This window comes from Orbicella franksi, chromosome 12 (genome assembly GCF_964199315.1).
Source record: "Orbicella franksi chromosome 12, jaOrbFran1.1, whole genome shotgun sequence".
Taxonomy (NCBI): domain Eukaryota; kingdom Metazoa; phylum Cnidaria; class Anthozoa; order Scleractinia; family Merulinidae; genus Orbicella; species Orbicella franksi.
In genome coordinates this window covers 6,845,872-6,870,984 of record NC_138156.1, presented here as the reverse complement: position 1 = coordinate 6,870,984, position 25,113 = coordinate 6,845,872, and the positions used below count along the sequence as shown (strand labels likewise).

The following is a 25,113-nucleotide window of genomic DNA, read 5'->3' as shown; positions in this document are numbered from 1 at the left end:
GCAACAATCAAAACACTCTGCCACCTCTCCCGCCCAACAGATTTTTTTACCATCCAGATTCTGGGAGGTGATGTGACCAGCCGCAACCAGGGTCTTTCTTCCAACGACCACGGGAGGCAGAGGAGAGAGAGCCTGGGAACGAGGTTGCTTAAGCAAACCACGACAACAACGGCAACGAAAACGTCACCAATCAATAGGTTCAATAGGCAGAACAATGGATATGTGTGACTAAGTCTTTGTATATTTGATTTAGTAGCCGTCCTCTGCACAACAACGTAAAATGACTACGTTCTACGTATTTTGGAGAACGTGAACCACGACGGCTAATTTTTTGTAATTCCTTTTGGAACTGAGAGCTGTCGTTGCATATTTAGACTATTTAGCTCTCAGAGACCAAGGCCCGTTCCAAACGCCGCTCCATTCACGCGCCGAACCTAGCTGATGAGTTAAGTACGGCAGAAGAGCGGCGTTTGAATCAGTTTGGTTCGGCAGGTTAGGTTTGGTGCGGCAAACAACATTAAATTCAGCAGAGTCTGTCGCACTATGCGACGGTGGAGCGGCCGCTGATTCATACGGCGTTCTCCTCATGTGTCGAACCTTATGCATATATAACTGTGATGTATTTTTCATATAACGGGACTCGTGATTAGCTAAAAATTGAGTGGCGTGACCAGTTATGCATGAAGCTCGAAGTCGTTGCTAAAAATAAAGACAACAAAATATGCCTTCGATTTATGAGAAATTGGACTGTATAAGAGAGTTTCTTTAGCGCAAAATTCATTTTTTGCTTTTTCTTCGTGATAAGAGCCCAGCATATGAGATTTCCCTTTAACAAGTCGAATTAACCGGCAAAAAATTTGCTCCCCTAAATATCGCTATAACAGCGAAATGTTAGTCACAGCTTGTCTATTTGGACAGAGTTCTTGAATTCAGAACGCATATTTTCTCGTCGAAAATTGTTACCACCGGCTTCCCGAATTAAGTTCGACACAAGTACGCCGTCTGAACCAGCCGTCGCTCCAAAGTCGCTCTAAACTTGAACTTAATCAAGTTGGTTTGGCACATGAGTGGAGCGGCGTTTGGACCGGGCCTAAAAGTGATAGATGTACTGGATAGATCTTGATAATAACGATATTCGAAAGTAAAACATCAATTAATTTTTTGCTAGGCGTCGTCCTCGGCGTTGCCATCGTCATCGCTCAAACTACCTATTGAAAACACTGCACACACAAGCGACATCTCGTTGAGAGTGCTATTTCACATGCGGCACTCGCAGACCGCGCTGTATAATTAAGTTTGCTCTATTTCTAAATAACCACTTACATGGCTCCATGCCATCTCCGTCATCGCGAAAGCATAAAAGAAACTTGCCTCGGCAGGATTCGCAAGGTTCTGTAAACATTATAAGAAATGATAAAACAAAGTTACTCCATACAATACACTCTACGTCCTGTTTCTTTGCGCTGCCGTTAGGTACAGTATTTAAGAGCTACTCGTGTTTCAAAATTGGTGTTATCTTATTTAAGCTCTAATCGCAGGCGGTGGTCGAGGCCCATTGATCGCGTTCAGCGGCAGTATTTTGTTCACAGTAGCGGAGTTCTCGGTCAAGTGTACTTGTTTTTCGTCTTCGTTTGGAGAGGGAAGGGGAAGGGCTGGCCTCCATTCACGTGGTTGTCGCGTGGTAATCTTCTCGCGCGGTCTCTTTATATAGTGGCAACCTACACAGCTTCATTGCCACGTCTTATTTTAAGAGAGTTGGCTCTATCTTCCAGCCGTTGAACAGCTCTTTCGCGCTTGGCATCTTTTCATATGGACCTCTTCAGTTTCGTATGTAAATTTCCCATTTCGGACCCTGTGATATCTTCTGTAGGATTTTCTTCTTTGTGTATGTGAAAATTTTTCATTCCTTTTCACATAGAATGATAGATAAGTTTGAATGAGGAAGAAATATTTCTCGCCTGTTACATCACATAGTCCGACATGGGACAAGTAAACGAAGCAGGAGATCTTTTGGCAGCATCTGTGTGGCCACATCACCTCGTTAGCACGATAAAGAGTGGTGGGAAGGAAAGTTGGATTTACTTCTCATACCGAAATCTTCAACCATACGAATACAGCAGCATAAATCAAGTGGGCTACGTTCTGAGAATGGATCAGGCTTGTATTCCTAAGGTTGTCCAGCGTCTAACACTTGACAAAAGGAAATCTGGCAGGTTAAAAACCACCTGGAGCCGAACTGTCATGGCTGAGCTCAGTGAGGTGGCACTCGCACGGAGCGAGGCACAACATGCTGCCAAAAATGAGGCTAAATGGAGAGAGATTGTTATTACTTTATGTCCCACAAGGGACGAAAACGAACGAGTAAGTAAATGGATAATTCGCCGAGATTTGGTCATTTCCAGTACACAATGTGTGGGGACTGGTTTACCAACTACAGTATGTTAGCAATACTAAGTTGACTTCAAGACGGCTTGTTCCTCGTATTGGAAGAACTCCCTGAGAAGTTAATTACACTTAACGGTAATTCAAAGTTCGTCTTGCCAACTGTACTTGTACCCTAACAAGTTGCGTGATTCAGTGACGCAGTGTGTTTTGCTCAGGCGTTTCAGAGATTATGAGTTAGAATTCTGTCTAAGCGTTACTTTCTTCCAGGCGTCCTTTATACCTTTCTTTGCTTGGCGTCTACGAAGGAGACTTTGTCTTCATTCCTTCGTCCAGTGTACACTTCTGATCCATTTCCTAAGTCAAAACTACGAAGTCTCATGCTCATCGTTTCAAGGATATAAATAAAACTCGGAATTGGCCTTTTCTTCGTGTCTTCACAGCATAGTCTGAGTGGTTAGGTAGAGGGTTTCATATATCCGAAGGCTGTAGGCTTGGTTTAACTCCTTGCACTTCATTGATTCCAAGTCATACAATGGTGTCAATACACTTTGCCAACGAGGATACTTGTAGGTCTTCACAGCTATATATGCTTGGACCAGGTTCAAGCATAAACAGTTTTGAGGTGGAACACTCTTTCATTACTGGTCAGATAATGCTCATTATTTTTTTCAAGCTTTGCCTTTATTATGTGCTGTCTTTTTACGTATCTTCACCAGTTTCAAATTCAGTATCGCTTCTTCCTTCGTGACGTTGCAGTGTCCCACTTTCTGGTGGCTACCTCTTCAATCCATCTCCGCACGTACGGGCTAATATTAAAAGTAACTCGAACAGGCACCGCTTACCTGCTACGAATGGTGCGTTAGCTTTGCCTTTTGTGTATATTTTGCCTTTTCTCATGCCCGTTTTTGATACCATTCTCCACCCATTTCATTGTTCGTTGTTATGAGCTAACTACAAACGTCATTTCGCACAGGTTCGACTTGGCTGCTAGCCTGCCACGATGGTGCGCTTATCTTGCTTTTGCGCCAGTTTTACGTATTACTGTGATGCCGCGTTCTTTTGCGCCAATTGTCTAACCTTCTTAGTCAACTTTGCTTTCTTCTGCGTCATATTGCCTTGTCCTGCATTACACGTTATTTCCCTTCTTCTGCTTCACTTTTTTCTTCATTCATACAGTGGCGGAAAATTCGTTGAAGGACCTCTGAAACTGGGTCATTGCTTGATAAGGTGGAAAGCAAAGCTTCGTTTCTTAGAAGGTGACCGTCTCTCGCTCCCGTGCCCACGTCACCAGGCCACAACAGTTATACATTGAGTCACGCAATTCTCTTGAAACGTGACAGCAAAAGCGGTTGGGATATTTTGCGTTACATTGCTTCGGTTGTTTACTCTGTAAAATACACCTACATTCGGCAAGTCTCTTTACGAGAGGTGTCTTGCAACAAAGGAGGTTTAGCATTCTGATCTTCTTTTTGTCGTCTGGCATTGTTCTATGGAGGCACCTTCAAGTATCCTTACTTTGACCGTTAACTCTGTAAAGTACGCCTACACATAGCGAGACTCTTCAGTGCGTCATCTTGTTTGGAATGTCACCTTGTTAGACAGGGTTTTGCATTCTAATCGTCTTTTTGTCGTTTGGCATTGTTTTATGGAGAAGCCGTAAAATAGATAGACATGGCCGTCGATTAAATCGATCTTGTTTTGCCATGAAACCAAGCTCTTGCGCTAAATATTTGTTTAACATTACGGTGCACGAACCACTCAATACAATCAGTCGACAAGATGGGTAAAGCACAGACTGAAAACATAAGCACAAACAACAGGACTTCTTTCTATCGTCATTTTCTGCCTGACCATCGCTTCGCGTCTCTGATTATTGTAACTCACTGGTATGTGACTAAACGAACTTTGGGTGGTAACGTCGTCCTTTGCGGTGACCAATGTTGTTAGAGAGAACTGTGGCTGCTCAGAAGGAAAATATTTCTTAACGGAAAGTCTTCTAAGGTTTGAGGTTTATACGTTCTCAATTAAACGTTGATTAGTGTTACCATCGCGTTAACCGGTGGTCCTAGATGGCGCTGGGACACTAGCTACAGCATCAGAGAACGTACATGAGGAGGAAGACACAAATCACAAATATTTGTTTTTCAACAGAGCCCACAGGAGAGGTAAAATAATAATCAAAATTGCTGAAAACACAATAAGGAAGACCAAAGCCAAATTCAACCGTTCTGGTCACGAATACACAATTGTCTTTTTAATACCAAATCAATGCCAAATCTTGACATGACAAGATTAATGAAAAAGAAAGAAAAGAAGCTCAAATTAAGGGTCATGCCTCATTGATAAGCTCTCCTAGCAACCACAAGGACAAGACGCCTGTAATTTATGTTAGGACTAAAGATCACACACTATTACAACGAGGAATAAAGTAGTACTAGAAGAACAAAACCACCTTGATCCCAGTCTACATTTTCACCTCCTCAGTTTCAACAACAAAAAGGTAACACTACCTGTCCAAAAACTACAATGGTCACAAAACGATACCATCTTGATTCAAGAATGAAAATTCTAATTCTCTACTTTCCAATTGCCCATACTTCACTGTGTTTGCCCTCCAACTTTTGCAAAAACTATTGACGTGGAATGCTCTTGGGAATATGCAGACCTTCCAAGAGCATTTCACAACAACAGTTTATGCAAAATTTTGGGGGAAAAGGTAGTAAATTATGGGCAATTGGAACATAGAGAAAGCAAATTTTATAAGTAGTGATGTGGCAAAATTGATTTCCCTGAGAAATCATCTACTGGTACAACTTCAGGTTGTAAACACAGTCAGGACACATTCACAGGGGGTCTGGGTACTTACTACCCAAAATGTGACATACACAAACAATGTCTGATGGGGGAGGGGAGTGAAGACCCCTGAAGCCCCCCCCCCCCCCCCCTTTGGATTAACTTATGGGTGTATGATAAATTGTACAAGGCAACATGAACTCAATAAATAGGCTGCTTAACCCTCAAGCATGATCAAGCTCCAAATTCTCTTTACTTTCTTGTATCAGAATCAAGAAGGCAGATTATGATAATTCAGAGCCTGATCACAGCAGGAAAATACTCATATCTGATGTTGACTGATAAACTAAAATCAAAAGGAGAAGTGGCCTCATTATCATTGTAAACTTAACTGAATCAAACAGCCTTACATAGGGGGCTCATTAGCACAGTAATGAAAAGTTAACATGGTCTCCCATTGAAGAGGATTTGCACCCCATACTGCGCAGTCCCAGTGCAGTCCCAGCCCCCAATGTTTTTGAGTCTGTACTTTATTTTTGAGGCACTTTGAATTCTTTTTCCAGCAGTTTCTTTGATTTTTACAACTATGAATTTGTTTCATCAAGTGCTGTCAGAAGGAATGAAGCATGAAGCTTCACATCCATAATGGCAGCTGACACTCTCAAGAGTGTGCAGTACAGACTGGAAATCATCTTTACGATAGCTGGGGCAGTTGTAGCCTGCACTGCAGATATCCATTTTGGTTTGTCAAGCAGTCCTCCCCAACGAACTGACAAGCCAAAAGAATGCCTGGATGAGAGGCTATGGCAGTTAGACAACTTCTAGCATGTTCTAAAGTATTTTCAGTAAAGATTAATTACATGGTGGGACAACACTAGAGGTTATGTGGCAAGGACATGTTACAACAACATTTAGTGGTATTAAAAGTTTGTTCTAAACCAAAATTTCCACACGCAATAAGCATTAAACAGTGAAAACACAATGTGAGTACACAAAAAAAGTAGTGCAGCATATCATAGTGTTTTGCTCAAAAAAAAAAAAACAAATGGTATAAAGGGTGATGCAGCAAAGTTATTCACATGAAGATACATTAGCATTTCTGTACATTTGTGCATGATATGCCTCATGTGACATGAGGGCTACAAAACCTGCTCTATAAAATGATTTAAATGTGTTAGTTCAAGCAATGGGAAGGGTACTTGTACATCAAGTCATGACATAAACATCATTATTGTAACATTGTCCTTGGAATTGTCTTTGAGATTATGCTGCCAAAGACATTCAAAATACATGTAGATCTTAAGATGGTTATTAACAGAGGGAAACTCTCTCCCTTACAAAAATTGACAATTTCATGATAGATATCACCACAAGAAAATAATTATTCATAAATTGAATAACAAAATATTAACATAATTATATGCTAGCTTATGTCAATAACAATCTAAAAATAACAATCAAAAAAAGACCCAGGCTCACAAACCATACTTATTTTCAACCCAAGACCAAAAAAAAGTTGAAAACCTTATGAACAAGCTGATCAACTTGTAGTAAGATACACCTCAAATATAATGACAGAAATAAAAACAGTACCTGGTCTATAAATAATTACCCAATAACGTTCTGTTAAATGCATAGACAAATAAGTGCAATGGCTAATTTCAATAACAATATTGTTTATATCCAGCAAGTGTAAGAGTGAAAGGATGAAACTAAGCAAATTCACTTTTTAAAGATCTGCTGAAACTAACTTACTGCAGTCGCGACTAAGACAAAGAATTACTGCAAAAATTGGATGGATGGTTTTATAGGAATACAAGTGAAAGACTCAAAGTCACATGATTAATTTACACAACAAAAAAACTTTACTGACAAAAGAAATAGGTTATAGATGTGCTTGTGACCAGCAGTTAGTTAATATTCAAACTATACATTCAAAGCCACTGAAAGAAAAACATCAACAGAAGCACACTTTCAAATGACTATGGTATATAAACCTTGAGCAAACTCTTGAGCATGCCAAAAATACTGTCTATATTATCATACAACATAAAACAAAGACACAGCTTGGGAACAAGGATGGTTAAATGATGTGAAATAAAATATTTCAACATAAATACACATCCTGCAGATAAGTGTATATAGTGGTCATCATTTAAAAGTAGTGTTATTAGTTGGATATTTTTAAATACAGTCGAATCTGGATTATCCGTACCTCAATTATCCGGATTTTTTCTCTAGTCCCAACTTTGTCATGAATATTTATTAGTCACAATCAAGATGCGAGCCTTAGTGTGGTTCCTAACGTGATAAAGTTTCTTGGCACAGAAGGCGACCTTGGTGATGACCAAGGAGTGGTCAGAATCACAGTCAGCACTGTGAAATACATGGGTTGTACAAATGGTGTGTAGATTGTCCGATAATGCCAATACATTTTTAAATACAGTCTAATCTGGATTATCCGTACCACAATTATCCGGATTTTTTCTCTAGTCCCAACTTTGTCATGAATATTTATTAGTCACAATCAAGATCCATAGCAACATATTTTTTTAAAACTATAGCATTGAAAGCTGCAGTCAAAAGCGAGTTTGTTTTGCTTTTAAAGAGCAAAAGCATCGTAACCGATGAAGAACACTCGAATGAGTTCTGATTGGCTCAGAGTTGAGTGGTTCAAGATGTGCAGTAGACCATATTGTTTTCCAAACGATTTGTAAAAGTGTTATTTTACGATTAAATGTTGCTTTATTTAAACAGTTTTGTTCTTCATTAATATTCACATTTTCGATTATCCGGACCCTGGATTATCCAGACTATTTAGTCTAGTCCCAATGAGTCCGAATAATTGAGGTTTGACTGTAAAACAAAAGTGAAACTTACATGTTGACACTTATGCGAGTCAAAGATCATTTACCACATAATAATAGGAAATGTTTTGTTTATGCTAAAATTATATTTGTAAAGTTTTGAGGTGGGGAGCAAACCACATAGTCAATGACTGGAAAGCTAATGATGAGGTTTCTTCAATCAGTAAAATTCCATGGCAACCACTACTTAGCTTCACCACTTGTAATAATTTATTAATTTATTCAGCTTTAAAAACCATTACAGGAAAGTTATCACCTTTCACACTGTTCAATAAAACTAAAATACAATCTGAATTTTATTGCTCTCTTTCATAAGGAAAGCAATCTACTGCCATGAAAGATACAAGCAATTATAACACTCAGGAAATTTAACATAACTATTCACATACGTTTACCTTTAGCTACTTACAGTGTTATTGTTTATGTTTACAACTCACGAAGCTTGTTTACCAACCTGTATAGATGTCTATTTTCTGTGAGGAAGCATCTCTAGAAAGAAAAAATAATTAAACAACAAAAATAAACTCTGAATAAACTGATGACACAGTCAATGAGCAAGCCTACTAAATTTGCAATAACAATGAAGTCAATACTATCATAAGGCAGGTGATATGTCCACTCTATTTATTTTGAGTCCTAGTCAATCATTTTACAATTCTTATCAACAGCCAGATACAGGATAATGGAACAGAAGTGGGCCAAATCACTGTTATAAGTTTGAACACTATCATCATAATATGAATCTAAACAACAAGGATTGTAATTTCCGTTCGTTTAGGACTCTCAACTCTATGCTTAATCATTCCGTCCTCCGTTTTAACGAAAATAGAACCGACATGACGTCGGTCAAAAAATGGCAAACCGCTAAAAGTAGGGGAAGTGTCAAGATATCAAATGTCAGTAAAGAAGCGCTTATAATCCTAGCCGATGAATATCTAGCAGTCTTAGCTCTCACATGTAAATACTCAATTCACCGTAAAGTGCTCTTACGATAAACTTGCTTGACTAAGCATTTTCAGATTTCATTCAATGGTTTACCTTGCGTTGTCGACCAACTCCGCCAAAGCGCCAAAGAGGAATTCATGAGTAGTACTGCAGTTGATAGAAGTAAAGAACGAGTTATAAATTCATACAATTAACACTTTATATACTCAAAACAAGTCTGGGTTACACGCTTCTAGCTAGAGGGCAAAAAATTTGCAAGTCCTACGCACCATTTTCATGCGTCGATGAAAGTTGCTGACTTGCGAGTTTAGTAACTTGATAGTCGTGTTGAACACATTCATCTGCTATCTACAACACCACAAAGCTTATTCCTTGCACGCGTCTGCTAACGTAGAAACGATTCGGAAACTCCATAGACGAATTGTCCACGTTTTGTGTATGTAAATATTAATCAATTCTCCCTTGGTGCGCATTAAATGGTCAAACATGTGCGTGCGTATGGGCTTACGAGCGATCCAAATACCCGTACACATGGTTTCAAAAACCTAGTCAAGGTGAATATTTCGCTCAACATTAAAGCGGCGGCAAATAGCGGGAAAGCGGCGGTAAACTTTTGTCGTGGCTACCTGTTGGTGTGCAGATAATCGTAGGTCAGCTGGGCCCTACGAAGAGAAGAATATACACCGCTTGTCATTTCGTCGTTGGACTTCACCTCGCGCCAGTCGACTGCTTCTGTCTCCTGATCCTTCACTTGAGAAATGGTGTCCCGTCCTAATTTGAGATTACCCCCAACCTCTCTAAAATGCAAAACAAACTCGTTGGTTTAGAGATAGGGGCGTCACTAACAGCATAAGCCGAGCTGGCAAGTTGCAGCCCTGAAGCACTCTCTAACAACAAGGAGGTCGCTCTGCAAAATATACATGAACATCGACATACGGGTGTCAAAACTATTACAATGTGACTCTCATGCGCGCGAAGGCAAAGAGTTGTCGCCATTTAATTGGCTAATATGCTCAGAATTGACAGGGCTATAGTCTTTTCTGAAATCTCATTGGCCTCTTTTAAATATGACGCAATCGCGTTGGGATACCGCGCCCGCCATTGTGACAAATATTTCGGTTTGAAGCCATTTCGTGGTCGCTCAAAGAGTGAATTGTGCGTGAAGATCGTCTCATTTTAACCTAATTTTTCTCTTCTGTACTAGTGTCAAGGAGTGTCCACATGAAACGCCCTTTGGTAAGTCGAAATTTTGGCTCGATAAGCAGAGGTAAAGGATTGTGTTTGTCCGGATTGAAATTCGAGATGAAACGGTAAGATTGTATTGTTCATGGATTCTTGTTTGCTTGACATGTCATGAGTGTGCTAGCTGCGTTTGAGATTGTTGTGTCGATATTTCTTTGCTAGACAATGCGAAAAATATCCCGAGTTTAGTTGTCTTTAGTGTGAGAAAGGGTTGGCAGTAAGGATGTGATGAACAGGACCGAATGGAAAATTTCCTTTGTTGTGTCTTTCTTAAGATATTGATTAAGCATATTAATGATCAGGAAAAGGTTGACAGAACACCTGGTACATGTAGTGAATGTCTTCATTATGTCCAATATCTCACAACATTTCGCTGATCCAACTCTAGCAAGTGTCTACTTTAGTGTCGACATTGCGGCAATCGACACTGTTTACTTTACTGCCACTAATTTCTCTCGAGAGAGTACGGTAATCTTTGAACCTTGATCATTCAATGGACCTAAGACATATTTTTCCACATATCATCTGCTAGAATGTTCGTTAGGCTTTACATAGTGTTGCTAAAGATCCAGCGTAGTTTTAAATATAACGAATTCATCACCAACCTTGTCATCACGATATGGTTGGCGGTGTTTATCAGACATATTGACTATATTTTAGTCGCAAAGTCGGGAGAATTTATAGCAGAGCTTTAAAACGCTTGCTTTTAGTTTTGGCGAGGTTTGCAAAGTTTTTGTAAAATATCTTGATCAAAGTAATCCAAACCACGACGCGTCTGCTCATTCAACCGTGTGTCAGTCACGCGCTATGAAAGATATGACGCATGAAAGTGAAAGGGGAGCTTGGTCTTTGTCTCTGCACAGAATCTATTCATAAACACTGAAAGATCCTTGGACGAAAGTGAAAGCACGAGACTTGACAGAAAGTGATGACAGATGCTTTTGCTTTCGACCAGGGGGCATACCACATGTCAAAGTATTTCCTGTCGGCACGACAAAGTAAGCGCAAAGTTCGCCTTTTGATAGTTAAAAATAGACATAGAACAAATGAAACATAAACAGCAAGCCCCTGTCATTCCACAGTCGACTGCCTATGGATAATGATAAGCTGTTATGATCTTTCTGAGAAGGAAATGTAACTTAGAATTCGTAGTTTGTCTTTTCTTTCCTATTATCTTTCTGATTTTGCCATTTTCATTTTCTTCTCTGTCACCTAAAGGCTGGTTTTTACTTGGGTATGTGAATAAGCATAAGCTGACATATTTTGTGCTCAACTTGTGAAAAACAGCCTTGATGCCACCGACAGTATGGTGCTGTTTTGAATTAAAGGTCCTAATGATTCGACTGCCGATTCCTTTAAAGAATCCAATTTGTATGTTGAATGGTTTAAGGTTTCTCAAATGAAAAGGAGAGAAACTCGACCTTTTTTACCATTTCGTCTTGGAATGAGTGTGAAAATGTGTATAACTGTAGCATTTTCCCGCGGTGCTGTGTGAGCTCATGGGCAGGCCACGTTCCACTTAGACCATTTTTCTTTCTCTCCTCTGATTCTTGTTTTGAATTTCCTTGCTGTGATGTTTTGTAGCTTTACTTGAGGTGGGAGGTCTTACCCTCGTGCAATGTTGTAAAATTCCCTTACATATTCTTTTATTCGGACAACTCTTCTGGTTGTTGTCTGTCGAAATGGAAAATAAATGAGATGGTGTTGTTTTCTTTCACCCGAAGAGAAACTCTGTCTGCCTGCTGTTACCTTTGCTCCCTGGGTGGCTTGAAAGAGTATTTTTTTGCAGATGATTGATACTCTACGTCAATGTGTTGTACTGTCATATGATGCCCACGAAACAAAAATACGTTATCCTTTTTTTCTAGGAGAATGAACAGGAACATTCTCATTTCCTAGCGCCGTGCAACGCAGTTACGTAATATGAAAAAAGTTTGCTGCAACAAGCAGATATTTTTCTTGGAAATGAAATAGCCATTCTGTGTTTTTTTTTTCTTTTTGTTTTTCAATAATAACCCTCCAACTCATAAAGACTGCAACCTTAGGGTGAGTGATGGCTTTATGATAGATATTATCCTCAAAGGTGCGTGCGATCGATAGTATTTCTTAAGCGGAAATTTTCAACGGTCTTCAAGGCTTCAGAAGTAGCTTAAAGTCAGTTTTGCGCATATGATTCAAAATCGAGACAAAATAGTCGGCCCCTTGAATTCACTCCCGACAAATTCAGTGTTATGTCTAGCTGAAGCCGGACTGCAGCGAATAATTTAGGAGCTTTAATCAAAGATAGTGAGCGCCTGTGTTGCCTCATTTACATACCAGATATGACATCTGGCAACACCTACTTTCAACTGAAACCTCTGTGTAGTGGCAAGCCGAAAATTTAAAGATGGTTCCTTGTTAAGTATTCTGATATATATATCTGATATGGCTGTTTAGGCCGCTTAAAAGTTGCCTTTTTATAAACGGACATGATTTTGAGGCGACTAATAACGTCTTTTTTGTTTGTTTATTTTTTCAATGGAAATTCATGCAACAGCGAATTATTTGTCATGGAAACTCGATTCTTCAGCTGTCTTGTCAGAAACTATTTCCTTTCGCCGTCTTCAAACCATTCTGTGTTGCGTTGCGTTTCTACCACGGTCTATATGTACTAAAGGGCTTTCACTGTGGCCGACTAATCGACTGGGGTCCCGGCAGACGAAAGAGCTTCATGGACGTTAGTCCTATAGAGACTGTTGAAGTAAATAAATTTTGATAATTTAAGTCATTAAACGCTTCCAGCAACCAGCTTCTAACGTGTAGTTCGTTGAAATTCAACCAAGGAGTAACTTATACATGATGCGTATGTTTGCATTTGATAGAAACGTTTTTGTCCTATAGTTGATTGATACTGCTGTGCTAATAGAAATGGTAATAAAAGGAATGAGTCGAGTTTCCAAGGTAATATGGAGTCATCATTATAAGAATGTGGTTCTAGCATCTTCCAACCGGAGTCTTTCTTTTTTGTCACAGCCGACTCCCGTGAGACAAACTTGAAAAGCATTAAAAGATGCTTTTTGTGAAAAGTTTTCACCCGAGACGATATTCAGGGCGCAAAGAAAAGAAGCGAAAAGTGTGAAAGCAGCTGAGCGGACAGAGTTGTAGCAAACACTAGGTTGCCAATTGTCAAGTGTGAAAGGGTTGAATTGGTAAGAACGATGCTGTTCTTCAATCAAACGGAGACAACCTGAGCCGCGTGGCAAGCAAGATTCTCGGGGCTGAGCCCTCGATGAACAAGGATTAGGCGATTAACGCAGACCAAGCAATTAACTATGCTATCAAGTTCAGGTTGTGCATCGGTGAACGAACGTCTTAAGACGTCAAACGTCACGTGTCAAGCAAGATTCGCCGGCTGAACCCTCGATGAGCAAGGATTAGGCGATTAACACAGACCAAAAAATTAACTATGCTATCAATTTGAGGTTGTGCATCGGTGAGCGAACGTCTTAAGACGTCAAAAGTCACGTGTCAAGCAAGATTCGCGCCGTTGAACCCTCAATGAGCAAGGATTAGGTAATTAACACAGACCAAGCAATTAACTATGCTATCGATTTTAGTTTGAGCATCGGTGCTTAACGGTGATCCTCAGGACAACGCGGGAAAAAATACGTTCACGTTGAATACGCTCGTTTCGGCTCTTTATTCCCATCAAATGATTTCCTCGTCTCGTTTTCTGTTTTCTCTGAATTTAGTTCTTTGTGATTAGACTTTGCTGGGTTTCCTGCAAGCGCTTTGCCAAACTTCTTCTTTACCTGTGTTCACCTTTCTTGAACTTTTGGCTGGACCAAGAAGGGACGGTCGTCGCAACCACAAGGCAGCTGCATCAGCTTTCCTACTTTCGAAACGTTGGTCACTAATTTGCACTAACTATGAGTAAAGTGTTTTACAGTTGATAAAGTAATGCTAACGAATTAATGCTCCCCTTACCAACATATTTCGACTGTGTGTTTAGATAATTATTCAAGATTACCTTACATCGACATTATAGTTACTATTGAAGCAATTCACTCCCTTGATGTGACCAGCCGGGCGATTTCTTTCTTCTAGTTTGTAGATATGCTAGTAGTTACTTTGTATGTAATAAGAAGCTGACTTACTTTTATGTCCCTTTCCACCTTATGTAGCAGAACACACTGGCTAAAAAGGTAGGCAGCGTTGCCGAAAGACTAGCACCAAACGACTGCTTATAACAAAAGTGGGATGCCGCGAGATCACGCGTCAGTGGGATATATCGCGTCTGTCATTGGGATATGTCATTCATACTAGTTAAAACAATGTCCCGGATGTGGCTGGATCTCCGTAAATGCTGTTAGTTATTTATCCACAAGATGGCTGATGTTCCCCTGCGAAAGGGCAACAGAGAGAGAGAGAGAAGATGGAATCTTCTCGTGTGTCCTACTGCATGTGAGATAAATGAAATAGAAGTTTATTTTTATTTTAATGTGTTATCTTATTGTGGGTGTCTCATTTTGTTTATTAAATGGAAAATAAAATCTTTTTTCTGGCATGCTGGTCGTCTGTTCTGTATGCTAATTACCTTTGTCAAAAAAGAGCTGTAAGTTTCGATTGCACTTCAGTTTTATTTTGCTGTTTTCTTTCTTTGGAATAAAACATTTCGATTTTCCTTTTACACCGTAAATATAGCGTTTTTCCAAGTTACAGTTTATGATTAATAATTTACCAGGCCCAAGTTGTTCGAAAGGTGGATCACGCTATCCACCGGATACTTATCCACTGGGTAGCGATTTATCCGGTGAATCGCGTTATCGAGCCTACGAACAACTGGGACCTGTAGTTTACACGATGTTCAGTTTGGAGCAAAGGTAGGTTGATAATGGTTTTCATACGTGCAATTTAAAGTTAATAATAACTTGAAGATGAACTGTAGAATATGGCGCTGTTAATTTGAGGTGACAGATATTGAGAAACAGCGCGCAATTAATTTCTTAATCAATCTCCGATCAAGAGAAAAAAATAAAGGCCGTTTAAAGTAGATTATAATCGTACACGAAAATAGCAAAGAGGGGAACCAAATTGCAAGGGGTTGAGATTTGGTGGTGATACGGACTTGTTTTGTAAATTTTTGTCACCGAAGTTTCTCAGAGCTTAAGGCGTATTAGTAACGTATTTGTCCACTAACAGATCACGTGTTACTGGCATGAAACAAAGCCATCTTCGTTTTCTGTTAAGGCAGGTGTCGTTCTAGCTTTCCTCCTCCCTTATAAGGACCAATTGCGTCATCACGTCAACTTGTCGAATCCTGATTGGTTCAAACTGGCGTCGTTTATGTTGGGTTGTGTGCGAAAGTAGACAACAATTCAACAGACGTTTCCCGCGTTAATTGCTTTTAAACACTGTGACGCAAGTCGAGCAACTCAAGACTTATGCACCTGTTTAGCTTTGTCATAACGGAGCTAATGGTCCGTGTTTTCATTCTTTTATAATAGTGATAATATCGGCCTGGGGAAAGATATGGTGTTGTAGTTAACTTATTAAATTCTTATTAAAAACAACTCCCGCAGCAAAACTTGTAATCGTTGTGTTGTTTTTCGTTCTCTTTCTCTGGGTATTTTTTTGGTTTTTTTGGAATAAATTCTACACTATTTTGTGAAATTTATACCACTGTTGTGTTGCAGATGTTCAGTGACTGATCAGCAATATTCTACTTTTTTTTAAATGATTGATTCGTGCACATAATGGGTTTTATTCGTGAACACTAAATTCACAATGAAAGCTCGCCCTAAAGGTTGTCTTTTGTTCCATTATACTTTACTTCAAACTCGGAAAATTGAGTCCGTTTAAATAAGTTAATGCTAGCCAATTGAACTCTTTAACCAACAAGAGTTCTACACATGACAGAAAGAGCTTAATTTGAAACATTTAGTCGAAACGATATCGACAATTGGAATTATTCTTGTGACGCACAAGTAAAATCGAGTAATACCTCGTTACTATACCTATAACCCTGTAATTACGTTTTGTAGCATCACATTTGAAGCGATTACTCGGTGGAATATGCATAAACATATTTATGCACGTAAATGTGTGTGGGTTTTTTCTTTGTAGTACAGAATCGCCTAAAGCTTGTAGTGCTTAAGCGAAAGATGGAACGAAACAAAGAGACCTGTGGATAGAGACGGACAAACAAATGAGGTGGATTTTCAGAAACGTACTTTTTCTATGTCCTTGTTGGCGCGGTGAATGTTAACTAGCTTTTCTATGCTTAATTAATACGTGCGCAAAATAAACGAGAAAATTAATATAGTCAGGTTAGACACAGACATCTTTACAGCTTGCGTCTGCGACATACAGCTCGGTTCCTCGTATGTCATAGTTAAGGTTGATCTCCAACGTTTGCCTTGATCACTCTTTTAACCTGATATACTTTCATCTTGTGAATGACAACTAAGCTTAAAGTATGGCAGTACAACGCCGATTAGAGAACCTAACATTCGTTATCATCTCGACATTAACAATTCGTTTATTTCGTGATAAATCGTCAGTTCTAGGAATCTGTTTCTTGGTTCCTTTTCCGTCGGTGAGAATTAGAGCCATATCATATACTTACTATTTTCAGGTCTAGTCTCAATCATAGCATTTTTTACGCTTGGTCGTTCGTTAAAATTACGTACTCATAATACCCTTAAGTGCCGTATAAATATAGGTAATCATACTGTTTTTCTCGTTCAATTTGGAATTAATTTGCACGAGTGAGTTTTTCAAAAAAATCTGAAATAGCACGAGCCGCTTCGGTTTTGAAAAACTCACAAGTGCAAATCAATTCCAAATTGAACGAGAAAAACCGTATGATTACTTATTAATAATATAAACATGAAAAAATTCTCGTGGAGGAAGTGCCTCTCATTCGAGAAAACTTTTTTCAAAGTTTCCGCGCTAAATACTCGTCATCATTTTACGTGATATCATTTTCTCTCATTCCTATTTTCTTTCAGCTAATCATAGTCTAGAATTACGATGTGTAATTTGCACTGGTGTTACACTTTTTGCACTGGTGTTACAGTTGAACTCCACTGCTCCACAGCCAATCAGAATCGAGTAATTTTTTCATGTATATTATTATGCGTTTAACAAGGTTTAGACTGGGGACATTAGGACATTTATGATTGAAGACTACACTGAATTCAACGTCTTGGCTGACTAGGTCTGTGGCACAATGTATATTGGATCTGGTTCGAGTACGAACGTTTTGGCCTGAACAGCGCAGCGACCTTAAAACGAAGAGCAAAACTTTAGCAGACAAAGCAAGCCTCCTGTGGCTAAAATGACATACAAGTCTAGGATACTGACCTACTGTTGTGTGGGATAAGGGATCTATAAGAAGAGAAAGTGAATGTTGTTGTTGTTTATAGTGGTCAATGCGCTTAGCTACACCTAGCTAGTTCACAGGCATGCCACTTAAACTAAAAGAAACAAATATATTAACTTAATAGACTTAAAACTTCCAACTGGCGCGAGACAGACCAGTTGGCTATTTACAAGCATGACTGAGGAGTTGAACTAGGGTCTACCGAGAAACAACTCCAGCTTAGTGGTCAGAGCGGGACTTGAACCCGCGACCTCCGGATTTCAAGTCCAGCGCCCTAACCACTCGGCCACGCTGCCTCCTAAAAGTACATAAACTAAGCCAGCCTAGTTACTTACCGTAAAATTTTGAAGGCGTGGCTTGAAATTTTTTTCTCCCCTTAGAGGAACTAATGCTTACATAACACATAATCTCCTTGTCATATTTTTTTCTGCTCAATACCCTAAAAGGTACCGCAAAGGCTCTCGCTGTGGACCTTTGGAGGCTAAACACCCTAAGAGGGAGCAAAACCGTGTTTTTAACCCCTGAGAGGTACGACGAGTACCCCCGTCATTTTTGTACGGGAGTCCCCCCGGGTCTGAGGGAGTTGTCTTGGGTTATTGATTCTGATGTGGTTCATCTCAAAAGAAAGTATCCTCTAGTGATACTTAACTTTAAGTCGTTTTGAAGGTATAAGCATGGGCGTGGAAAACAGAACCTTAATTTATGATTAAAACAAGCCAAACTACTAATAGAATTAAGGGAAACACTTGCTTGGAAGATCACAAATTAGCTTATATCATACGTTCAGCAATAATTAGTTGATCAATTCTTAGTCATTGGAACCTTTATCCATTATTATGAGCTAAATATTCGGTCAATTTGTATGAAATTTGGACACCAAAAAGATCTTTGAGAGATCTTCATATTGCATACCTTCCTTCCTACATCAGCCTTGATTAACCCCTTCCCTCCCCCCCCCCCCCAAGTTTTGCAACTTTTGCCTGTTTCACTTTTCATTTATGGTCATGTGAATATCTGATTCGAGCTGCAAATTAAGTTATTGTTTAGTGCTGTTCCCAATACAGACAAGGAATAGTCAAAAATAGGGTATTATTGAATGTTTTTATTAACTGTGTCCAGTTTGGACGTTCTTCAATTCAATCTGTGACATCCTGCATGTGATAATTTATGACATAACCCAAACAATACTTTTAAGTTGTTATATTGCTTGTGGTCTCTGGATCTCCATTTATCATTTTAAAAAAATTCAGTATCCCCACTGTGGGTTGAAGTTAACTGGCATGGGCTTCTGGTTTACGGGTACTCCCAATACATACATACATGGAATAAGGTATTTTTGAACGTTTTGGACGTTTTCTAATTTAATCCATGACATCCTGTTTGTATATTGTGGTAATTTATGTTAGTTCTGGTCACTGGGTATACAGTTACCATTTTAGAAGAATGCAGTATTCCTACCGGGGGCACAGTTAACTAGAACCGTAAAATCCATACAAAGTACGTCTCCAAAATATATACAAGTACTATCCAAACAGAATCATATCGACGACTTTTTTTATTGGCGAGGATACATTTCAACTTCCCCAATCCAAGACGTATTCTTGTTTTGCATGATTAAAGAAAAGACCCCTCTGTGTCTTTAGAGGCTTTTACATGTCTGGTTTCCCAGGCCAGGGGCCTTTTTCTTCGAAGAATCCGGTAAACAGCCACCTAAATTTTGGACAAGGGGACACTGAGCACGGAAGACGTCCCAGAATGTTATGTAACCACAAGTTTTTCGGCAAAAAAATTCGTCAGCGAGTGACCATTTCAAAGCAAAATTATCAGCAGTCTTTTTTTTTTTTTTTTCATCTGAGTTGAAACTCCCAGTGATGCAGCAGAATATGCCGTGCGGATCTTTTACATATCGGTTCTGTTGAGGGCTCTTGACGAACAAGTTAAATTGCACTTAAACGAATGAGTTCGAATCATCTCATTGCAGTTAAGAAGCTGGCTCGGGATCATGTCCAAATAAAAGAGAGCTTACGGCCGATTTACACGGTACAACTTTGTCGCATGCGACAAGCCTACGACAGGCCTACGACATCACTTAGGACCATTTACACGCGCACAACATTTTCACTTACAAAATTAAATATGCAAAACTGTTTGCACCGGGATTCTAGCAAGCGATAAACAAATATTTTAGCTGTCCTGCGCTTTGAAAACCTTCCTAACGAGATGTTTTTCGCTTTAATCCGTTCAGTACTTTACGAGAAACGACTTCATGTGAATCAGTCAACAACAACTTCGTCCGCCATTTTGAGGCAAGAAAACTTCACCCTCGTCCCCTACTCAGTAGAAATTTGTCACAAAATACGCCATTTTCTATCGATTTCGGCTACGATTGTAGCAGCGTTTTAAAGCATGTTTTAAAATCCTACGACATTTTTTTGACGTACACAACAGTCGCAAGCGAGTTGTAGGTTTGATTTACACGGAACAATTCACGTCGGAGGCCTGTCGTAAGCTTGACGCGTGCGACAAAGTCGTACCGTGTAAATCGCCCCTAAGCAAACCACAACGACGACGGCAACGAGACCACCACCTGTCAAAAGGTTTAATGAGGAGAACAATAGCTGCGCACGTGCGTTATAAATCTTTGTACATTTCTTTAATTGCCGTCCTCTACAAACCAAGATCGCGAAATGACGGAGTTCTGCGTAGTCTGACGAACGCCAACGACGACGGCTTATCTTTCGTATTTCCATTTGGAATTGAACGCTGGCATTGCATATTTAGCTTGAGCACGTTTTTAGAGCCATTGGCATATCGAACAGATCAAGACAATTGCGAATTTCGCTGGTAAAAAATTAATTCAGAGATCTAATATTTTCGGTGGGAGACGGGGCGGTTTCTCCTTATACGGTACAAAGGGGATGTTCCAATGCCCTTGTAAAAAGTGGTTTTCATTAGTGAAACAGGATAAACACAAGTGAAAGCAAGGCCGCCTAGGAGGTAAGAACAACAGTGATTGAAGTATGAGAGAAGTACAACTATACAAGAAACAAACAAAATAATTCATTCGTCTCCTGTTGTCCTCACTAGGAAACACAAACGTAAAGAAACATTATGAGAGCGCCCAGTTCTTTTTTTTTCTCTACTAGGACAACACAAAAGAGAATATATGTTTGTTCATGCTTGGGCTGGTGTTTATTAGGGGAAACGGGCGTTTGAGAGGCCTAACTGGCTGGACTACTGTACTTGACTCGGGAATTAGCTCTGAGCAACTCGCTTGCTGCGGGAAAGGAACTTGTGACGGGTTCTAAAGTACCGTCGGCGGATCTGCTACTGAAACCAGGACACTCAGAGAACTTGGATTTCACACGTTTATTCTTCTTACTTCGCTACACGTCTTCGATTTACAACTCTTTGATGTAAAAATCGTAAATCGTGAGATGTAAATCGTAAATCGTCGAGATGTAAATCGTGAATCGCCGAGATGTAAATTGTAAATCGTTGAGATGTAAATCGTAAATTGTCGAGGTGTACATCGTAAATCTTCGAGATGAAAATCGTAAGTCGTCGAGATGTAAATCGTCTTGCACTGAACAGAGTACTTTACTTATACTAACGCAATACACGATTGCATCATGTTAGGAACAAAATAAAGACGGCTAAATAAAGTCAGCTTGAAACTAATGACAACCTAAAAGGCATGAATAGACATCTGAATAGAGTCGGCTTCATTGAAATCGTCAACTAACTAAACTCAGTTTGCAAGATAAATGTGTCAACAAGACTTAACAAAAGTTATATGCGTAGGCTGTATATTCAGCGTAGAAAGCTGCATAAAGACACATTATTTTTCGGCTAAAGTAAAAGGAAACTTGAAACTAAAAGAAATTTACTTATATCATGTTTTTCTCATTTCACAATATTTTAACATGAACAGCAACGACCATTACGCGAGTGTATTGAAACTTATTTTCTTAAAACATAATATAGAGTGCCTATCGCAAGTCACTGTTTACGGCGGCAAATGCATATGCGATGTTCATTTCATCGTGTAACTTCAATATTATTTTGATGGGTTGATATTAGATCGACTTGTTAATCAAGTGACAATCGCTCATAGAAACTATATGAGTTTTTTTATAACTTAGTTTGTGCTAAGAAAGAAGCGCAAAATTGCCTTTTTCATTCGTTGATAGTACAGAGTCCCAAGTGAAATCAAATCATCACCACCACTGAACTTTTAATCAAATGGGAGCTTCACCCCTCGCCAAACTATCTAACAATAGGCCATATTCGTATTCTCGGTATTGGACTGGGACTAGCTTGCAACTGAGGTCAATGCGGGAAGTCTTTTCAAATGCAAATGATATTATTCTATGTTTAATGATTTTTCCCCGCATGAGCCTCTATTGCAAGCTAGTTCCAGTCCAGTACCGAGAATACGAATATGGCCTATTAGACTACAAGCCCGAGTTTTCTAAGAGCAGATAGTCAACGATCGAGGCGTAGTCGAGTTGACTATCGCTCGTAGAAAACTCAAGCTCCTAGTCTAATTGTTTTAGTATAAATTTACCTTGGTCTTACTGCAAAAAAGGTCAAGTAACGTGTAGAAAAGAACTATGTCATTGTGTTACATCAGGCAATTCAGAGGGTTTCGAGCGTTGCGCACGATGTGCACTGCTACGTGTAGAAAACAATTACGTGTACAAGAGAAAAATCACGTGTGCAACTGTTTTCCCTCAGCGGGGATAGTAAACGGTAATAGCGCCAACCAAATTCACGGATTCACAATAGACTAGGGTAAATTTATGCTGAATACCGAAAAAAATGAAAAATAAAACAAGATCGCACGCGCGAGGCTCTTCAAAGAGAACACTGTTCTTAACATTTGGCTTGAAAGGAGGAGGCGAAGCCTTATGGTTAGCGCGACTACTATTGCTCTGGACAGAGCGCGCCTCTCTCCGCCTAGGTGCATAAATGGATACCATAAGGCTGGTCGTGGTTATTACTTCATGTACGTCTTCAAGCTCAACAAAGTTATTGGAATCTGTCCATGGGGCTACCCGACGCGATAGATTTGCATATACCATTCGTGGAAGGAGGCTTACGGAGATAGATTCCAGATCATTTCAGTCTATCCGTTCTCGCGCGTTTATCATTTCTACCTGGAGCGGAGAAAGCAAGGGATGTTGCTCTCAAATCCCACATGCCTTTTCTTGTTAGTAAAAGAAACACCGGCTCTTTTAGGAGCCACCACATTTAATAAATGTTTTAAATAACCAACATATTTTCCCTGAGAGCTTTTAATTTTGTAACTCATCCCTCATCGTGACCCGCAGGACACCGAAAGCCATTCAGAACAGCCCTCCAACCATCTCGGTCTCTCGCAGACCCTGTTGCGGTCCCCCATGACTGCCATCCCATCTCCTTCCACTCCTCTACACTCCTCCTCCGGGTCGCTCGTGGCCTGCCCGGTCTTCTTTTGCCTTCTGGTGCCCAGGTCAGTGCAGTTCTGGGGATGTTATTGCCGTATCTTCGCACGATGTGTTCAACCCATCTACATCTCCGTATCCCTATCTTTACAGAGAGAGGCAGCGTATTGGTCCGTCTGTACAGTTCCTCATTTGAGATTTGGTTTGGCCAGAACACTCTCTGTATCTTTCTCGTGCATTTCCTGTGAAAAGAATCCAGTTTGTTCACGACTGCAGCTGTGATTCTCCACGTCATTGCCCCATACAGTAAGATGGCCACTACATTAGTGTTGAAAATGCGCAGCTTAGTCTTAGAGCTGTACTTAATGATCTCCATAGGGACCGTAATGTGGCAAAAGCACTCCTTGCGAGGGCCACTCCTTGTTTGATGTCCACCTCTGTGCCGTCTTACTTATCTAACACTGCATCGAGGTATGTGAATGCTTCGATGACTTCTAGGTCATTGCCGCCAACAGTGATCGGATCGTTCTTTTTGCAGTTCAGGCGCATGGTCTTGGTTTTGCCGGGGTTGGTGTTAAGACGTACTGCTTTAGCTATGTCGTGAAGGCGGGATGTCTTCTCCTGGATGTCACTGTGCCTGCTTGCTAAGAGTGCGATGTCATCCACATAGTCCAGGTCTTCTACTGAGGACAGTGGTGAGATTCCAACGCAGTCCTTTTCTTTTGTCGTGTGTTTCTCATGAGCCAGTCAATCAAGATGACGAAGATGTAGCCAAACATAACGCAATCCTGCTTCACGCCGCTTCTCACTTCGAACCAGTCTGACGTTCTTCTACCCTCAAGGATGTTGCTTAAGCTCTGATCATACAGGTCTCTGATGATGTTGACGTACTTACTAGGGATGCCGTAACCTTGTATGACGGCCCGTAACTTTTCGCTGATGACACTATCGAATACTTGTCTGAAGTCAACGAAGCCTGTCATTCCATACATTGCTCATGTGAATATCTGTTCCAAAGTTCCCCTCCCTCGTCTGAAGCCAGCCTGTTCCTGGCGCAGCCTCTCATCTATACCCTTATTCATTCCGTCAATCAGAATTCTACAGAGGATCTTCGATGACACTGATAGGAGAGATATACCACGGTAGTTGTGACACATGGTCAGATTCCCCCTCTTAGGGATTTTCGCGATGAGCGATCTTCTCCAGTCTGATGGAACTTTCTGCTTGGCCACAATCTTATTAAAGAGCTTCTTCACTGCGTCGTCTTGCCTACAACTGAGCATTTCAACGCTGATGAAATCCATTCATAAGCTTTTTCCATTCTTTAGTCTTGTAATGGTACCTTTTATCTCGGCCTCTGAGGTTTCTGATGTTGTTATCTTTTGTAGCTGCTGCGCAGCAACAGCACTAGTGCCATCTGGTAACTCAGTTCCTGCAGAACCTTCATCGAGCACTTCTTCAAAGTGCTCCTTCCATCTTTCAAGGATTTCCTCTTCATTCATTAACAGCTTCCCACACTTGTCTCTGACGGCTGTCACTGTTTGTCTTTTCCTTCGTTAATCAGTAGAGATAACCGATGTTATTGTCCCTTGCTGTGCTTTCCGCTTCTTCTGCAATGCTGTCTATCATTTTTCTCTTGCCTGCTCGTGCACTCGCTTCCACCTCCTCGTCCTTTTTCTGTACTCCTCTCTCTTCAGCTCTTTCAGTCGCTCAGATCTGACTCACCCAAGCTGATGTTTGATCTGCCTTCTCCCATCCATTCTCCTGTATGTTTGGGCTCTAATCCAGTTTGAACTGATCATTCTCCTTTCTCCGAGAACAGCATCTGCACTCTCACAGTATACCTTCTCCAATTGTAGCCAGTCTTCTTCGATGCTATCATCCTCATTGCTGGCCAATGCTTCAAATCTGTTTTTCTTCCAACTCCTTGCCATCCCATCACTCTCTCTCACCGAAGGTTGTCTTGGCCCACTTTGGCGTTCGCGTACCCCATAATAATCAGCACGTAATGCCTGGTTGCTCTTTCCACTTCTCTTTGCAGCTGTTCGTAAAATTCGTCCTTAACTCTCTCTTCTGGGTTGGTACG

The 25,113-nt window shown here is 40.3% G+C and overlaps 3 protein-coding genes, 1 long non-coding RNA gene and 1 other non-coding gene across 5 annotated transcripts in view; 1 reads left to right on the top strand and 4 right to left on the bottom strand.

The window, feature by feature from the left end:
- LOC145464092 (ATPase MORC2A-like) overlaps positions 1-9,916 on the bottom strand; it is a 31,066-nt gene extending 21,150 nt beyond the window's left edge. Inside the window, exons 1-4 of the mRNA XM_081447907.1 lie at positions 9,617-9,916; positions 9,084-9,137; positions 8,500-8,534; positions 1,324-1,392 (exon numbers count right to left, since the gene is read on the bottom strand). Coding sequence (XP_081304033.1) covers positions 1,324-1,392; positions 8,500-8,534; positions 9,084-9,137; positions 9,617-9,684 — 226 coding nt within the window. The 5' untranslated portion in view covers positions 9,685-9,916. The remainder of the gene's footprint in view (positions 1-1,323; positions 1,393-8,499; positions 8,535-9,083; positions 9,138-9,616) is intronic.
- A 293-nt stretch (positions 9,917-10,209) lies between these two features.
- LOC145464093 (uncharacterized) lies at positions 10,210-14,778 on the top strand. Its single transcript, XR_014041389.1, has 2 exons — positions 10,210-10,300; positions 13,245-14,778. It is a non-coding gene; the product is annotated as an uncharacterized LOC145464093 (long non-coding RNA).
- A 3,043-nt stretch (positions 14,779-17,821) lies between these two features.
- Positions 17,822-17,894, bottom strand: Trnas-uga (transfer RNA serine (anticodon UGA)). The gene has a single exon. It is a non-coding gene; the product is annotated as a tRNA-Ser (tRNA).
- Positions 17,895-22,911: 5,017 nt separating this feature from the next.
- LOC145463826 (uncharacterized) lies at positions 22,912-23,403 on the bottom strand. The gene has a single exon (XM_081447620.1). It carries the CDS (start codon positions 23,401-23,403, stop codon positions 22,912-22,914), a length of 492 nt encoding a protein of 163 aa, XP_081303746.1.
- A 71-nt stretch (positions 23,404-23,474) lies between these two features.
- LOC145463822 (uncharacterized) lies at positions 23,475-24,019 on the bottom strand. Its single transcript, XM_081447617.1, has 2 exons — positions 23,837-24,019; positions 23,475-23,762 (listed from the first exon to the last, which is right to left on the bottom strand). The coding sequence occupies exons 1-2, from the start codon at positions 24,017-24,019 to the stop codon at positions 23,475-23,477; spliced, it is 471 nt and encodes a 156-aa protein (XP_081303743.1).
- Positions 24,020-25,113: the final 1,094 nt, after the last annotated feature.